At 40.3% G+C, this 18,374-nt stretch overlaps 1 protein-coding gene across 1 annotated transcript in view; it reads right to left on the bottom strand.

Annotated features, from left to right (window-relative positions):
* Positions 1–18,374, bottom strand: part of LPGAT1 (lysophosphatidylglycerol acyltransferase 1) — a 69,823-nt gene that overhangs the window by 12,411 nt on the left and 39,038 nt on the right. The window contains exons 4-5 of the mRNA XM_054197372.1: positions 16,719–16,992; positions 7,263–7,389 (exon numbers count right to left, since the gene is read on the bottom strand). Coding sequence (XP_054053347.1) covers positions 7,263–7,389; positions 16,719–16,992 — 401 coding nt within the window. The remainder of the gene's footprint in view (positions 1–7,262; positions 7,390–16,718; positions 16,993–18,374) is intronic.

The raw sequence follows: 18,374 nt of genomic DNA, 5'->3' as shown, positions 1-18,374 counted from the left end.
AGCCCATCCGATGTCTCAGTTGGCATCTATGATTTAAAAGAACACCTTCTAAGAAGACTGTGTTTAGGAAAGGTACCCAAGAAAATCTCTGTTACAAAATTGTCTACACAGGAGGCCATCCAAAACAACGGCGGAAAGCCATTGCTCTGACTGGAGCAGGATCATGCCCAACCATCCGCTGCGAGGTCTGACAGGTCTAGCATTAAAAGATGCAGGAAATAGTTTCTTCTTTTCAATGAGACATGGAAACAGTTGTCAGTGTGGTCACAGCATAAGCTTCATCTTGGCTCTACCCCACCTTTGGTATCCAGCATCAGGAACGCCACACTAAAATCGAACAGTTTGCTGATCTCCTCAGGAAAATAAAATGTTACCACTACACAGAACTGTTCTGACAAGGAACAAGTCAACATGTAGTATCTGAAGCTTCTAGATGCTCTTGGGAACTTGAATCTTTCTAGCTTTTGGACAAAAATAACCTTTCCTTGCATAAAAATAGGAGTATCTCTGTTCCTGGTGTGGCAAACAAGGAATTTAATAGCACCGGATAAGATAATTTGACCAGGAAATTCAAGCGGAATGGAAATACCTCCTCTCATTTCTCATCACGGGAACAGCTGCTTTGCTATCATCAGGGGGAAGTGAGGAAGGGGCTACACTTCAGCAAAAGCCACCACTGGCTGCACCCTGAGAAGTTAAAAGCAGTGGTGGAAGTAAAGACATACCCCGATGGGAGTCTGGAAAGCTGTCTCAGTAACAAAGCGTTATCTTCTAGCTGGAGGTTACCTATCTGCAGCTGCGAGGTGACAACGGCCACGGGATACTCCACGCAGCTAACTGAGGGACAGCAACTTTCCTAAACAACTACACAAATGTGTATCTATGTCCCAAACCAGGATACATTAGCATAAATGACAGTCCAGGAAAGAAGAAAGGATTTTAAAAAAAAAGGAGATGTAACTGCCAAAGACATGTTGGCATACGTAAGAAATGGTGGAGACTTACCTACTGATAGGCCATTTCTCAAAAGATACCAAATAATTTTCAGAAATACAGCATTTTCAGAAACATCTAATCTCTTTTAAATGTTCTTTAGTGGAGAAACCACCTCCGATTCTGTATTAAAATTTTAAAGTTCGCAAGTACCACCTTTAAGTACTAACAGTCATTCATAATCTGTCCTACCCTGAATTAAAAGTTCTTTATTACCCCCTACTCTTTCTAAATCTTAGTATTATTTGCTGTTTCAACAACTTTTAAAATAAAATCAGCATGATGGAGGTTGCTGGTAGATCTCAGGCATGACCAAAAATAAGTTACTTGCGTAAAAAAGCGTATTAAATATACAGCCTAACTGGATGCCGTTCATAGACATTTCTGTAAAACTCATTCAGCAACCACAATGTACGCCATCTTATTTATAGCTAGGAGTCTCGTCTATTTCAATAAATCTGTATTAACGTAGACACACAAAAAAAGAACTTCCTCAGTAGCTGAAAGCTTGTTTCAATGGCAGCACAGTACAAAAACTGGTATGAGGAAGAAAGGTGACATCGTACTCATCCGCATTATGGCACAAAGACAGCTGAGTTGGCTGGAAATAGCGTGGCACTTTCATGCAGCATAAACGCAGTCATCCTCTGCAGCGGAGGTGACACCGGCTGGCTCTGACTTCAGGGCCTCCACACCACAATCACCATCACACAGTGCGAACGTGGGATACGGTCATACCAGGGCATGCCCCAGCGGGAAGCTAATGCAAAAAAACCACCCAACCCCATGCCATTCTTGATTGAGGGGAAGCTAAGCATCGAACAAACTTCATACCCAGGGTTTTTTTGGCTTTTAACTCTTGGGTTTTGACAACCAAACTGCAGCACACGGGAAATCTTACTATAAGGCAAACTTGGAGACCAGATGAGTAACACTAAGGCAGTTAGACTCCAGAAGTGGCTGGTGTAAGAAGAAAAGAAATAATCCCAAAACTCAACTCACCGCGGGGAAACGGTGGGAGCTGAGAATAATAGCCAGGTTGCGGTCTTGCTGCAGAGACACCAAAACACACAGCTTATTTCTGCTGAGTGTAACTGCAGTAAGTCTGGATTTGTGGTCAACGCACATCACAAAATGACCCCAGCATAAAGCTAAACCATTCTGAGAAGAGGAAACAAACCTTTCCAACAGACTCATGAAAAGGCAGGTCTCATAGTGATGCCTCTAGTTAGAAAAGCCTTGCACCTTCCAGCCCCCCCCGCTTTCCCCCCCGTCCCCCCGCCCTCGGTGCTTACTCCTTTAACAGATGGGTTGAAATTTCCCCCAAAAAATCCCAGCACTATTTGACTTGGAAGAAGTCCATACTCAAGGAAAATACCTAATTATGTTGCAGAGAGCAAACCCAGTTTTTCACCACTTTCCAATGAGTTCCGAGACAAGTCTGTCAGGGTCAAAAAATTACTCGATAGTTAGAAGGGGTAAATTCTCACACCTTTGTGTTTTGAAGAATCTGAAACTTGATAATTGTTCTTTTTTCTAGGAAAGTTTCTTTTGACATCCTGAGGGAAGTCAGGCCACAGCTCAGCCTAATTATGAACTTCTGAAAAACGTGTCATTTGTACTGAAAACTGAAGTTTGGAAAGCAAGGTTCAACTCATTATCAAAATTGAGCTTTCAAACAAAAAAAGATTATTGGATTAAACTGATCCTTCTCTGCCATTTCCACCAGCTAGAAAAGCATCTGAAAATGAAAACATAAGGCTGGCTGCTGTGTCCTCTACGCTCCTCTGTTGCTCCCTAAGTAGGGTGAAAAAGCAATAATCCTGCGGTAACACAACAGGCTATGAGAAAAGGAAAACATCAGATTTGAAAGATGGTAAGGCAGAAAGAGATGGGTTGTGACCAAGGGGAGCAGCAGAAAGGACTGACTGGGCGACCAGAACAAAAGAGGCTCCGCGGTCTCCTCTGTTCCATTTTGAGTAGCACAGAAAATGTTGCTTTTTTCCCTGCTGCTGTCATACATCAATTCCTCACTCTGGACTACTCCGAAAGGGGAAAAGCATGTTTAAATCCTGATTATCCTTTCATACAGTAAAGATGGCATCTGGTCAAAACTATTCTTTACTTTTTCCAAAGGGGCATTTTTTTTTTTTTTTTGCTATAACTCAGTTAAAAGAAATGATAGATGAGAAACCAGTGCGCCAGAGCACACAGACTCATGCAGAACTTCCTGTCTCTCCAGTTATTTAAAAATTACCCTTAAAATTTATTTCAAATGTAATCTGCTAAAACATGCCAAATTACAAACAACGAGCAAATTTAATTGCACTAAGTGAAGGAAAAGGGGAGAGTAACAACAATCTGGACATAATTTCATGAAAGCATGAGGGGACATCTGTGTCAAACGCAGAAAAATAGAAACACCTCTGACATTTTCCATCTTTGGAAGGCAGTTCTGACACTTCCATCTTTTTAAAGATGGAGTCTGCTGTACCTTGGGTTTTCCTTTGCTAACTGGGTTTGTTTCAAAGAGTTAAAAGAAATGCAGCAACCTTACAAGGGACATCTCAGAGCTCAACACAGCACAGGCCTTTTCAAACCTCAGTCACTGATTTAATCTTTGCCTACACTGTTAACGACAAAGAGTAGTTAATACCTAATTGTTATCAAAATTATGAATTACTGAAGAACGACCTTGAATTTGTGACCTGCAGAACACGCCCTGGCGTTCCCAGCTGGCAACCCCTGATACTCTAATGACTCTGTTACAGCAGTGTTTTGGTTTCCACATGGAAGATGAACATGAAGAAATAGTAGGTTTCCTGGTCACGCCTTACAGCTACACAGGTCTGGTGTATCATCCTCCGCCCTGTGGCTTGACCAGCTCTCAGGGAGCAACACCGCACAGGAACCTCCCAGGACACTTTTCAGCACGTTAAAAGGTAGCTCTGCATTTCCGAGCAGAAGTGCCAGGGACGAGAGGAAGGAGGCTGACATGGCAAGGATGAGCTGGCTGGGCACAAAGTACAGCTGTTCGTAGCATGCGCTGTTTAACCAGCATAAAGGGGTTTGGTGTTTTTCCAGAACGGCTCCTGATTAAGATCTGACAGAGAAATAGGCTTGAGACATTGCTGTATTTTCAGCCAAGTAAGGACACTACCTCGGAGGCACGCATGCAGAGCTCCTGAGAGACAGTTTTCTGCTGACCATACCTATAATTTCAAAAATAAGCTCTAAGAGATTGATGTCAGCCCATTGGACATCAATTATCTGGCTTCCCAATCCTGGAGAAGGTTCAATAAAGTGACAGGAGAGCTGAAAGGTTTAATTTAACACCAGAAAACCCTCTGGGAGAGAACGGTTGTTCCTACTCTTTCCTGTCTGCCAGCCCTAGTTTTCCAAGCATGTACTCCATCTTCACAGGTACCTTCTTCAGTGGTACCAGCAACTCTGTTCAAATCATCAATAAATGATTTAAAGTTGTCAAAACTCTGAATGTGCCCATCACATCACAGCATTCTGCTAAAAAAATAACCCCTAATGAGTAAAATCAGGTGATCTGGGAAAAAAATAATAATAATAAAAAGAAGTTGCTTTAATGCCCTGAAGGGAATTCAACAGGAGAATTTCCGTATAAGCAACAGAAAAGGATGATGGAACATGAGTAAATTCATGTCCACATGCTGTTCAGTTGCTCTCTGCTAATCCTGCCATGGATAAATGTATCCTTTACTTAAAACAGAAAAATATTTTTAAAGCTAATAAAAAATACCTAAAAATAAATTTTATTGTCAAAAACACCAAAGGTGAAAATTTATCATATTTGTTCCAAACTAGAGCTCTAATTCCAGATACATTAAAAGGTCTTAGCGTATCATTGCTAGATGATACGCTAAATCTGGAAAAAAGGATACAAAACCAATATGACTTTTTTGGTATAGAATTATTCTGGGTAGTCAAAGAGAAGAGTTGCAGAAGGACGTGACAATAGTTGCAGATGAAATTAAATACCAGTACATGCAAGGCAACGAACACTGGGGAAGGAAAAAGCACCAGCAGCTACGCATACACTGCCACAGCCTCTGAGATTAGTTATTATTACTCTGGTAAGCGATCCTGAAGTGACTGTGGGGAATTCAGGATGTCAGTCAACTCACAAACTAGTTATAGCAGAGCCAGAAATGGCACAGACAAAAGTAACAAGACAGACTTTTGTGTAAGGAGACACCAAATAGATGAAGACTTGTTGGGCTGGAAGGGGGACAGGGACAGCTGAGGCAGGATATGAGAAAGCGCTGTAAAATCTCAGGTCACAGAGAGCGTTCCTGGGGAATGATTCATCTGCTACTGGCAGGACATGGGAAACAGGGTACACCCGCTGAAGGCATCGGCTGGAGAACTTAACACAAGCAAAAGGGAAGCAGTCCTGGTCGCCACCCTCCAGAACAGCTACACGTTGTGTCAAGGGAAGTTGTAGAAGACCAAGTATAAGCAGGTTAAAAACGGTAGAAGTTCATGAAGGCCAGGTCCATCAGCCCCCCCCAAAAGAGCGATCCAGACGAGACGCCTGCTCAGAACATGTTACAGCCACAGTGTGCTTATGTGCAGCGGGATGGTGCCCGGGTTGCCTTCCTGCGCCTTTGCTGCTACCGCCCGCTGTCAGAGCGGGACTTTGTTAAATGCACCTTTAAAAATGGCTACCCTGCATCCAACTAATGTCCTTACAGTCCAGAGGACACGTGCCTAAACTTGACGTGCCAATTTAAGAATTGCCAGGACTGGAAAGTTAGCCAAAGCTCCAGTTAAAACCAAGACACTCGGTTCTCATTTCAGAGGTATTACATGCAGCTCTCAGCCTTCAGAGACATGCCGCTGCATTAGTTTCCATTTGGGGCATACCTCAAATGTTTTACAGGGTCAGCCAAAACAACTAGAGGTTATTTAAAAAATAATAGTAATAAAAAAAAAAAAATAGCGAGGCTTGCCCCTGTCTAAACCAGTGATTTAAACCCTGTGGAAGAAAACACCTAAAATAAACAATTTCTAATATTTTTTCTTAGAATTTTAGTACTACAAGAACTGTAGCATTCAAGTTCAATGCAAGGAAGGTTACATCATCTTTATGCTTGTGCCCAAAAACAGGTTTTAAATATACGCATTTAGAAGCAGGAAGTTAATTCAACTTAAGAGAACTTTCTCTTTTTTAAAGGAAGTATTTTTGGAAATACTCTTTAGAAAAATTCTAATTACATTCAACTTGCAATTATCCTAGAGATCTGAGAGAGTACTAAGGTGACCTGAACAAAGCACAATAGATATTATGATATCTTACATAAATTAGGGTGTAAGTATGTTCACCTTCGGAAAAACTTGAAGGCAGATTTCTATAAAAAGCAGGGACAAATTTAAACATGGCTGTGGAAAGGAGCTCCAGTGAGCAGCCTGTACTCTGCATCACACAACACTGACACAGCAGTGATGCTGGAGAAGGTCATTCCCAGTTAAACTGCCACCCAGGGGATCCGCACAAGGGTATCTGAAAGCTTAGTGTAAAAGCCGAAAAGCTCCCCAAATCAGCAAACAGGAATTAAGGCAAAATAACGCAATTTGGGGATAAAACGCAATCAACTTATTTGGTGTAGGAAGAGTTTTAAAATATTTCCGGAGATTTCAGACTTGCAATTAACTAGAAACTAAAAGCAAAACGCAACTTATTTCTTCATTAGTTTAGGTCTTGAGACAAAGAACTGCTGAGGAGAAAAATTTTAATAGTATCCCACTCTAGGAGTTAGTGAGATTTGCTACTATTTCCAGAGTGTTGCTCTGCTCAACAATTAAGAGTATGCTTTGAGTGAAAAAGCTGATATTTCTTCATCAGAAAGTTAAATATCTCAGGAAACCTGTTGTTTAATAACACTGTGATTTTTAATTTGTTTATTTAAAAAAAAAAAAAAAAAAAGGTCAGTCAAGGTGGATTTACCAGCACCTTAACACTGAAGTGGAAAAAATGACCTAGCCATCAAATATATACCTAATGACTATATTCAGCCACAGGAGATTAAAAATTTAAATGTGCTCAGATACGGAATAGTCGCTGAACTTTTGAACAGAAAGTTGTGTTTAGATAATACGTGTTGCCCACCTGTGAGAGACACACATAAAAGAGACATTGCTACTGATTTCCTATATCCTGAAACATGATGCTAATTTGTGAACACTTGTTTTCCAGTATTTTAGTTGAATGTAAGAGTAGAAGGTTTATTTCCTACCTGTAATGTACATGTGTAACCGTTGGTTGTCGGTAACCAAGAATCCAAGTTTGTATGTCTATAGGTTCACCTTTGGGATATGCAATGGTTGTATCTATCACCCACTGGAGGCCTTTTGATTTGCTCTCTAGGAACAAAAAGAAACATGATATTAAAAGTAATCAGAAAGTGCATGTCACTGATTTGATAGTTGTTCCATTTTTATAATATTTCATAAGGTAGGAGGCACAAATAAAATAAGACAGCCGAAAATAAAATCCAGATTTCATTACAGAACACAGAAATACTCTTACAAACTTCAGCTAGACCAAGATTTTACTTCCACAGTTATTTCTGTTTTCTTACATGTTGTAGTACACAGAATAGAACAAGTTCACTCAGTAGGTATGAGTATAGTCACATAAAATGTTGGCTCAAATGTTAGGTACTTTCCCCTATTTGCCAAAAGGAAAGCTTCAAAAATAAAATCCAACTTTCTTGGTTTGCACTTTAAGCACATTTACAACTGGGTCTTTGTTAGAGGTCACAGTTGCGGATCACTGATGAAACAACTGCCATGCAGATCCCTTTGGGTAACCAGCCTCACTACTACGTTAGGGCAAGGGGATAAAGGTGATTTATGTCATACAGTGCAGTTAGATTTTCAAAGACATTTTTAAAAAAATCCCGCAAAGGTTCTTAAAAAACCTGAGTTATGTGATTAAGAGGAAATACACCACTTGATGTATTATAGACAACAAAGCAATGAATAGAAGAAGGTCAGTTTTCACAATTGAGAGGAGATTGTATCCACAAGGTTCCAGAAAGACTGATAACAGTACGTGTTCATACACTGCCCAGCATATTTAGAAACTGAAAAAAGGATCAAAGGAGGTGAAAATATTTGCTATGAAGACCGTTCAGGAGAGTCAATTTTAAATCTGAACATAGGTTACTACCAGCAATAGTCAAGGTCAGATATCAACCTAGCCATGACGTCTCTATGGCATGTCTTCAGTTCATAGGTTTGCGAAGAGGGAGAGCAGCAGAACTGGAAAGCAAACCAGGAAGGAGGGGCACGTTGCCAAGACAGCGCTTTGAGTTTAGCTTGTCACTTTTATATCTATTCTGTGGGAACTGGAGCTACCTTGTACCTGAGGTCATGTCATGCTTGGGCTACTATAGTAATACGCTTACTTAATGCTTAATACACTAGTGTGGTAACATGCTGACATCATACTCAGCAATATCTTAAAGGATTGAAAAACTGACTACTAAAAACAGCCACCTGTGGGCAGAAGCATGTAAGAGGTGTCAGGTCTTAGTACAAAGTACAAGATTCTTCAAGCCTATACCTGAGATAGTGATGAAAGAAGGGAGTGAGCAAGTGGCTGTGTGGTGCTCAGTTGCCAGCTGGGGTTAAGCAATGACAAGGGGAATAAAACTGTGGGGAATCCCTTGCCAAAGGACATTAAGGATGCCAAGAGTTGGGTTCAAGAGGGAACTGGAAAAGCACATGGCAGAAATCCATTGGAGGGTTAACTGAACAGGCAGAAACCCCCATCTAGCTTGGGAAACCTACCACACTGGAAACAGTCAGAAGCTAGGAGAGTATGCAGGAGAATTACGATGCATGTTTGCTCTGTTCACGTTCTTCCTCTGATATCCACTTGGAATCATCGACAAGATGTCAGGCTAGACAGATGTTTGGTCTTGCCCAGAATTGCCACTCAGATTTTAAGGAAGAGCTACCACACACACGAAGAAATCTGCAACAGTCTGAGGTGCACCCTAAAAGCCACAGTTATTAACAAAAACTAGAACATACGTGCAAGGACTGACTTGTGAGTTTCTACCTGCATTTAATTTGCATTTAATTTAATTAAGTGTGAGAAGACAGTTACAGCAATGCTATCACATATATCTATCAACTGTTTTAACAAGCCGCTAGTGTTTTCATGGTGTCTACTCAACAACGCTGGTGTACTGCTTCATTACCAATGCAAATCCACTACCTGAATAAGGCTAGACAGTATTTCGTAATATTTAGGTTATAGAGTTATTAGTAGCATGCAGTGTGCCATTCCAAACTTTCACCAAGTGCAAGCTACGCAAGTCAACCTGAAACATCCAGTGTCACCTTCTGGAAATACAGTATTTTAAAACCCTGACAGACACGTGAAATGAGAACACGAGGTCCCATTAGAGGCTCCAGGCTTGCCAGCATCATGACAGAGTGCTTGTCAAGTCTCTCTTAAGAAAAGCACTAACTACAGAGTCCTTCATTTTAAAAGTAGCAGCGTATTAGAGAAAAGCCAATATGAAATTAATAGTAAATCCACAGAAGTTTTCATTTAGAAATGGATTTCAGAACAAAGCCATTCAATTTATTATTTTCCCAGATGTAAAGTAAGAATGGATAAAGACAAGTAAATTGTCTAAGTGAGTAAGCAACAGGGATCATTAATTGCAATTAAAAACTGCCAGATGAATATGGGCACATTAACTTATTATTTACAGTACAACTGTTTTTAAATAATTTATTAAATATTTAGATAGTATTTCAAACGGTCCTTTCAGTGGATAATGGTTCAAACTCCATTACGGGAAGACTCCTGCAGTCCTCTCATGTGCTGATTTCCTACATTCTGCTTTTGTGGAGCAGTTGCTGCATGGATTCCTCAGACCTGCTCCAAACTCACCTCCAGCCCCTTCCAGGACACGGTGGGGAGAAAAATCTGCCTCTGACAGCCCATCAGGAACCCCAGGTTAGAAGAAGAAATAAATTCTGAAGGTAACATCAGCCTCCATAGATCCTCCTTTAGAGCCAGCAGGTCTCAGCGGCAGCTACCTCCATGTGAAATTACCAAGACATGCTATCAAATCACAGTCACAGGCATATTTCTGCATGCTCTGGTTTAAAATAAGCCTTACATAATCATCCAAGATCTCACACTGCCAAAAAACCCGAAGTCACCAAGGATTTCAGAAAATTAATTTTGAAGTAAATCTTGCTGTCCTTTTGGGGGTTTATACTGTGTTGTGCCCTGTTCGTTTTTAAGCCATGAAGCTCTAACAGATCCCGAAACTTAAAAAGAAACAGACAATTGCAGACAACACAAAGGGGCAGGACCTCAGTATGCCCAAGGATGCTGCCTTCAAGCCTAAGCAGACCTTTGAACAGGAATAAACGCTGTTATTTTTAAAATGGAGCACACTAACAGGAACTCAGAACAGAAAGATTGCTGCATTAGTTACAATAGGGTGTGAATCTCAGCTCTGGCATTTGTAGCTTAAAAAAAAAAAAAAAAAAAAGGGAGTTGCATATACCTGTTCAAGAACTTCTCTTGCCAAGTTTGGCTTGGCCAACACAGCCACAGGATGTTTCTGACAGCCAAACCCTTTTGAACTTTCTACCTACCATTAAAAGACACCCTAATCCTTCATTTCTAGCACCTGCTATGGGATTGAACAGCCAGGCTGCCAGAGACTTCAGCAGAAGACCAAATTTAAGCTGATCTCTCTGAGGACTAGTTTTCCTTCTGTAGTGCCAGTCTGCTTGCCACTTTCAGCACAGGTGGACGATTTTGATTTCTCAAATTGCCTCAAAATGTTAGCAGTCTGATTCTTTTTAAACAGGACATAGATGTTCAAAACAGGCCTGCAGGCATCTGTCCTACACAGTTGTGTCCAAGCCACATCGCAATAATGCACCTCAGTATGAATGGTACATACTTGCCTTATGAGTGCTAAGGCAAGATTGAACAATCACGCCTAACAGTAGCTTTATGGCCTAGACAAAAAAAAAAAATCAAAATAAAACTTAGACAGTCTCATAACTTGCTGGTTGTTGCTTTTTTTTTTAACCACCAGCAGAGGTAAATCTTCATAGCTGTTTTCTTCCTTATTTTCATTCTAGCTGTGGATTAGTGATAGTAAGTTGCTTCATATTTAGTTATGAAGCAGCTCACCATCAGCGTCTTCAAGACATTCAGTGCTCCGTCATCCTCTATGGTCCTCTCACAGCAGATACCTGACTGTCTACAACCACAAATTTTGTGGGGTTCAGAGCTTGTCTTCCTCCCCTCTGTGTCCACCCTGGGGTTACTCTCAACCAATGCTAAAAGCTGGATTTGACTACACGCAGGACTTTTCAAACCTGCCAGCAGACCGTCAGTGTTTACCACTGACAAAAAGAGCAAGTTATAAAGACAGGTTACAGCAGGAAACCTCGCCTCCAGCCGAGCTCTGGATAGTGTGCGATACTGCCAGATTACATCCGGAGTGGAAAAGAATGCACCAGCCAGGCGTGAACCTGAGGACCACAGCTTCCACTTGAAAAAGAAAATATTTACTACCATTCACTAGTATTCAGGTGTGGCTTCCTGAACACTTACATCACTCTCAACCCAGCCAAAGGAGGCTCTTGCCTCCCCCTGCACAGCAATGCGTTCCTGCTGCTTGTCCTCCACTTGTCCTTGTGTGACCACTGACCTTAAAATTAAATCTTTTCCCAAAGATTAGCTCTCAGACTGAACATCTTACTTATTATCCCAAGATCTCTCCTTAACAGATCACCTGGAACAAAACCAAGAAGCCCCTTTTCCAGGATCAGAAAAAACCTTCCCACATGTTATTAAAGTCACATTCCTCATATAATAGTGAATCAAAAAGTTTGATTTAAAAAAAAATATCAATTATGAAGTCCAGTGTCCAGCTCTGCAGAAGGGAAAATTGAATTCTCTGAGAAAAAGCATCAGAACTGAATGTACTGTGCTGCATTTGAAAACAGTATGATAAGATTTCAATATGGCTCTGACCAAGCTCACAGCAACCTCTTATCAGACAAAAAAATGCTGCATGGTAAAATAAAGCAGAATTAAAAGTACATACTAGAGGAAGCTTGATCAAAAATAAGCCCTGGAAAACATATCTGCAGTGAACAATTGCTCCGAACTCCTTTGAAATGCCAGCTGTTTAGAACATTTAGAACTTTTTGCTACTTCTAAAACTCACAAGAAGATCAGTTCTTATTAACTAAAGAAATATTGTACTTGCACCTATGTCAGAGACTAAGCATTCCATTAAAAAATTAAACTAAACAAAAACCATAAAATAACATCTCCCCATTCCCCCTGCTCCCCCCGCCCCCCCCCATCAGTCCCTACAGGGTTAAGGTGATGCTGTCTATGCATCAAGTATTTTTATGCTGCCCGTATTTCTGTTCCTCCTGGAAGGCAGGCGCTGGCAGCAGTGCTCTGTTTGGGGGGCACGGCACATCTGCCCAGAGGGATGCTTTCACCACACACCAGAATTAACTTACACCATCTTTTCAGGGACAGACACCACTTAAATACAGTGTTTGTACTTTCTAGCTTCAAAAGCACTCAAGCCATCGAGTGACAGTGCTACCCTTTCCTATATGTTTTTCGATCCTTCTATTTATTTAGGAATAAAATTGCATTATTTCATTTCAAAAGGCAGCAAAAACAACAACTGCTTTAGTCATTAAATTTAGTATTTACCAGCAGTAAGTTAAATTTCACCCTGATGAAGGCTAGTACTTGGGACTTTAAATAAGAAAGAAGGCTTGGAAAACTATTAGGAGGAAGAAATTAAGAAAACAGAGGCTGCTTGGCCTTGGAAAAGCAACTGATCAGTTTAAGTACAAGAATAATCAAATCGTATTGATCGTCTAGCTCAGGAACATTTGTTCTTCCTGTCAATTTACAGAGGAAGAACCAGGTAATAAACTGTGGGAAATTCATAACTAGTGCAAAAATAAACTGAAAAAGGGACAGGATATTAAGAATACTAATATTATAATTAAGGCCACTGAAATTTTGTGGAGGCTACTGAATCTCGCACTCCACAACACAAACCCACCTCTACCAGAGGGATGACAGAAAGCAGGTTAGAGACCTTATGGAAGAAGGACCGATGATAAGCATTTAGCTATTGTGCAATTCTTCAACCACTATTTGAAGGCTGTAACTCCAACGACATGTGATGTACAAAAGCAAGTTAGTGGACTGGGGAGTGGGGGGTGACATGATAAAACAACTGTATGCAGCTTGGTTTGTACCAAATTAGGGCGCGGCATAGCAGTATATTAAGAATGAAACATCTTTTATTACTGTTGATTTTGTCATCTTTTCTTTCAACCAGTATTATACGCCATCCCAGCTTAGAAAGTAGAATGGTATAAAATCTACAGTGGTATAAAAGCTACAAGGATAATCATAAATAAAGTACTAATGAAGTGACAGCACTCAAGGACACCACAACTGTGTATCATGACGCATCATAACATAGCTACCCAGGAAACTCAACAGGAAGGGGACATAATTTTTGATGAGGAGGAGACACTCTTAAACCAATTTAACTAAAATCTGGTGGGGGAGGGAGGTGAACTCCCGTCATTATCAGTCAAGCTTGGCACTAACAATAAGATTGAGAGAATGATAAATAATGGAGAAGAAAGCTTATTATAGTACAATGAATAATTTGGTAACCCAGGACACCATTAGCATTGTTAAATAAGAGCGTATAGAGCACAAGAAGCAGCAGCGCAGAGGAAAAATGTTTTCAGTGAACCATGAAGTTCAAGCAAGATGGTACTGACACCCAAGCCGCTTCCCAAGCAAAGGACCACAGTAATAACGTAAAAAAAGTTTATACGCAATCTCTATGCAAGACACCGGCAAAACCTTTACTGTATATACTACATCTAGTTCTAGCACGCACAAGTCAACAATGGTAACCCAAAGAGGATACAGACAAGTTTGATTCCACTGAGCTTTTTTTTTTTTCATGTGGTTAAAAAAAGGGAAAGAGAGATAAAAAGTAAAGATGATCACTAACTTTTTTGGCTTCTAACTTTATATTATAACCTTACCAATTTATTCAACTATATTTCATTTAACTGAACAAACATTCTTCAAGAAATTTCTGAAGTGGCAAGAACTCATTAAAGGCATTTGGAAGGCAGAAGATTAGAGGAAGAGTTTTTTATACAAGATATAAATCAATAATTAACCTTTCATGCATCTCTGAAAGGGAAGTTTTACCGTGCTAGAGACATTTTTGTGAGCTTAAGAGAGGAGAGGACTTAAAATACCTCAGCTCCATATGTATCAAATGTTACTCTTTCCTAGCATATAAAAATTACTTTCACTTCTCTATTTCATCCCTCTCATTATGTTTTCATGCCCATTACTCTGAAAGAACAATAGTGCTAAACCCACACATTTCTTTCCTGTTGTTGCCTATTTATCTTTCCTTCTGTCTTTTGAGTAGGATGGACAGATGTTGTTCCATTGTACTTCTGAGAAAATTCCTTTATTTTAGTACCCAGTTAGGGCAACTGCTATCAAATGCTCATTTCTCCAGAGTCTGAATCATACTGCTCAAACAACAAAAACAAAACAATGCAGTCAGGTTTGATGTTCAGCTAAGCTGACAGCAATCTAAGAGTATGGAAATATAAAATTGCAATTTGATGAGTGCTTTTGGTCCCCTTCCAGAACTAGAAGGCCTGTAATTCACATTTGGGGAACTACTTACTTTTCATACCTTTTTGCCTTTGAGACGGAAATAAATAGAACAGGAACAGGCCAAACTTTTCTTCTTAAAAAAACATAACTTTTAACAAGGACTAGGGTATTCAGTTTCCATATTAAACCTAAAATCTTGTAAGACAACAAGGACTTTCTTCAGCCTTTCTCTTCCGAATGTAGCCTGAAAGGACATAATTCTGATACATTCCACAGCTTGATTTTCAGTTCATGTAAAATCTTCCCTCCACTCCTCCAAGAACTTCATTTCCATTCATTTCCTATGTTGACAAGATTAACTTCAAAACTAAAAATCTGTAAGCAATTTCTATGCTAACCCTGAAATTTGAACTTCAGCACAGAAAAAAAATGGAAGTCATCTGCATATGTGGCTTCATTAGGATGCATCTTTGGTTCAGACTGCTAAACGATTATAATAATTTGGCTACAAAAATACCAGCACCACCCATCAGTGAGAAATCACCACAAACTCCCAATCCATTGTTTCTATAATAAGTAACAGAAATCCACAACTAGGTTAAGTAAGATCTAACCCCATTCTCTGAACGTACCAAGAAGTTAATTTTAAAAATTGAGAGACTAAAAGCACCGAGTTCCATAATTACAGGCATTACTTCTATCCCACCTATACTCTACCCTACAGTCCAGGTGTCCCAGAAAAATAATGCTGCAGGAATATTCTTATTCCCTTATAACTCTTCTAACGTAAGACAGCCAAAACAATCCTTCAAATCTAGTCATCAGTGACAGTTACCTCCAGCAACAATGGGGAGAGTCATCATAAAAATCTGTAGAGGATAGAAGAACTCAACAGAAAATAGTTCTAGAAGAGGAATGAAGCATACGGTACTGGATGCAAAGAAACTGTTAAAGCCAGGAATAAAAATTTGATTATAGTCTGCATATTCCAGAAACACTTTTACTATAGTTACATACTACCATAAACCAGAGCAAACCAGCAATCATGCTGAAAGGAGCAGCACACCTTCTTGTCCACTCTGGGTGCTCATCCCAGTATCTGCTCTACCCATCATGACAAACATTCATGCAGCCACACTGTGTAGAAAACTAAGGTTTTCTTTTTTTGAGTTTCTCATCATAAAAAGATAAACTTAGTAGAACTAGAAGCAAATATGAAAACATTTATATAAATATGATGGTGCATTATGGATGTATTTGACATTTAAAGAGACCAATTCAACACAAAATGTTTTGCTTAACTGAGATCTTCACAGAATCACAAAATTGTAGGGGTTGGAAGGGACCACCAGAGATCATCTAGTCCAACCCCCTTGCCAAAGCTGGTTCACCTACAGCAGGCTGGACAGGAACGCATCCAGGCACGTTTTGAGTATCTCCAGAAGGAGACTCCACAACTTCTCTGGGCAGCCCCTTGTCCTGTCACCACGCACCACGGAGAAGAGTTTGACCCCATCCTCTTCACACTTGTCCTTTAGATACTTATAAGCATTGATAAGATCCCCTTCTCAGTCTTCTCTTCCCCAGCTAAACAGACCCAGGTCTATCAGCCTTTCCTCACAAGAGAGGTGCTCCAGTCCCTTGATCATCTTTGTAGCTCCCCCGCTAGACTCTCTCCAGCAGTTCCCTGTCCTTCTTGAACTGGGGGTCACAGAGCTGGACACAGTACTCCAGATGTGGCCTCACCAGGGCAGAGCAGAGGTGGAGGATGACCTCCCTCAACCTGCTGGCCACGCTCTTTTTATGCACCCCAGGAGACCACTGGCCTTCTTGGCCACAAGGGCACATTGCTGCCTCATGGTCAACTTCCTGTCCACCTAGACTCCCAGGTCCCTCTCTACAGAGCTGCTTTCCAGCAGGTCAACCTCTAATCCTGGACATTCAATTTGCTTTTTATCCACAAGAGTGAAGCAGTCTTTACCTTTTATCACAGCGTCTCCACCTGCTGGAGTTCCATTTTCTTGCGGCGCTACAAGCGTTTTCAGAATGACTTGTGTTGCCCCAACTCTCGGCAGGGTGACATGTTTAAGAAATGGCAAATTGTTTTTCTTGGCAAATGCCTGGCTTGTTTCTCTCCTTTTCCTAAGGAAGCCACCCTCTGGAAATAAAACAATCCATTTCCGATTACGGCTCCTGTAATATTTTTCTAGATGCTCCTTGAGTAACACAAGCTGCTGGTCACGGTGTGCTCTTCCCTATAAGGATAAAACATTACCTAAATAAAATGAATGCTTAAAAGAGACAACATTAAGACAGATAATTATTACATTTCTATAATTTCTCTCTCTTTTCAGAGATACAAATAAGCCTCTATGACAACACAAAACACTGTTCCCAGAGTACCCACTGGTGGCTGAGTTAATGCCACTTTACAGAAAGGCTGAAAAAAAGCCCTTGAAATTGAGGATGAAGCTCCTGATTTGATGACTTCTCTGCAAGAGTGATATCCACGCTGTAAATAGGAACTCCACATAACAGGAGGATGTATTTACAGAATTCTCTAATTGTTACTGGGTCCCAAGTTGAATTTTCTAAACTGAAGTCTGCAAAGACAGTCTAGGAGTCAAGCTACGATTTGGAGGTCCACATATCATCAGTAATTTCTTCAAGCCACACAGTATCTTTGCTTTATGTACGTATCTTCTACACACCTGTCCCCTCATCCCATATTAGAATAGCAGAGGTTACCAGAAGACATAGCTGGAACTTGAGACCACATTTGAGTTCAGCTACCACAGTAGAACCACAGATTTCTCCCAAACCTGCGCTGCATCAGCACACTGATGGAAACACTTATTGTTTGAGAAGAAAAAAGAAATAAAAATATAAAATGTACTGGGCTGTGATGTTTGCAGGTTTCCTTCCCCTAGGGGAAACTGTTGAGTAGGAAGTGATTTTATTTGTGTGAACTTAAAGAAAGCCTACAACAATAAAACAGAAATGCCCTAGACTAGGTATTGTATGACACCAGCTTCTAGTTTGATAATTAGCTATATATAGGATATAGCCAGGTGATAATTAAACCTGAAAGACGAAGGGGATGCGGAAAAAAATAAAACAACCAACCTTCGTTCATTTCTCCTCTTTGATGTATTAGCACAACTTTTTCATTTAAGACAGTAAGATTTGTCCTTAATTACTGCAGAAATATCGTCAGTATCTTCAACAACAATCTTTTCCCGCTTCCACACACAGCAAGAGCAAGCTACCCAAATTTTCATAGGAATTAATTGACATCGATTGTTATTTCTGAGTGCTTCAAAGTGACTTTGCCAAATCACTCTAAAGACACAGCAGTCCAAAATTTAAGCTTCCCTCAGCAGAGGTGATTTTAATTCTCTGAAATGTCAACAAAACTGCTACAAACCTTCCACACTTTGGTGGTTGGTGGTTTTTTGGCAGGGAAGAGGGAAAGAGTGGGGTTGAGTGGAAGACAACAAGAAACAATATTTTATTGAAGACAAGTTTTGTGAAAGTGTTTCTGCTAGATTTTGAAATCTCACGATTGCAATTACTTCCAACTTACCTCATGAAAGGGAAGGAAAAAGCTCTGCCTGCTCATATTAATGCAATTAAA

This window comes from Rissa tridactyla, chromosome 3 (assembly GCF_028500815.1).
Source record: "Rissa tridactyla isolate bRisTri1 chromosome 3, bRisTri1.patW.cur.20221130, whole genome shotgun sequence".
NCBI lineage: Eukaryota > Metazoa > Chordata > Aves > Charadriiformes > Laridae > Rissa > Rissa tridactyla.
The sequence above is the reverse complement of the archived record's forward strand: the minus strand, read 5'-3'. Positions and strand labels throughout refer to the sequence as shown.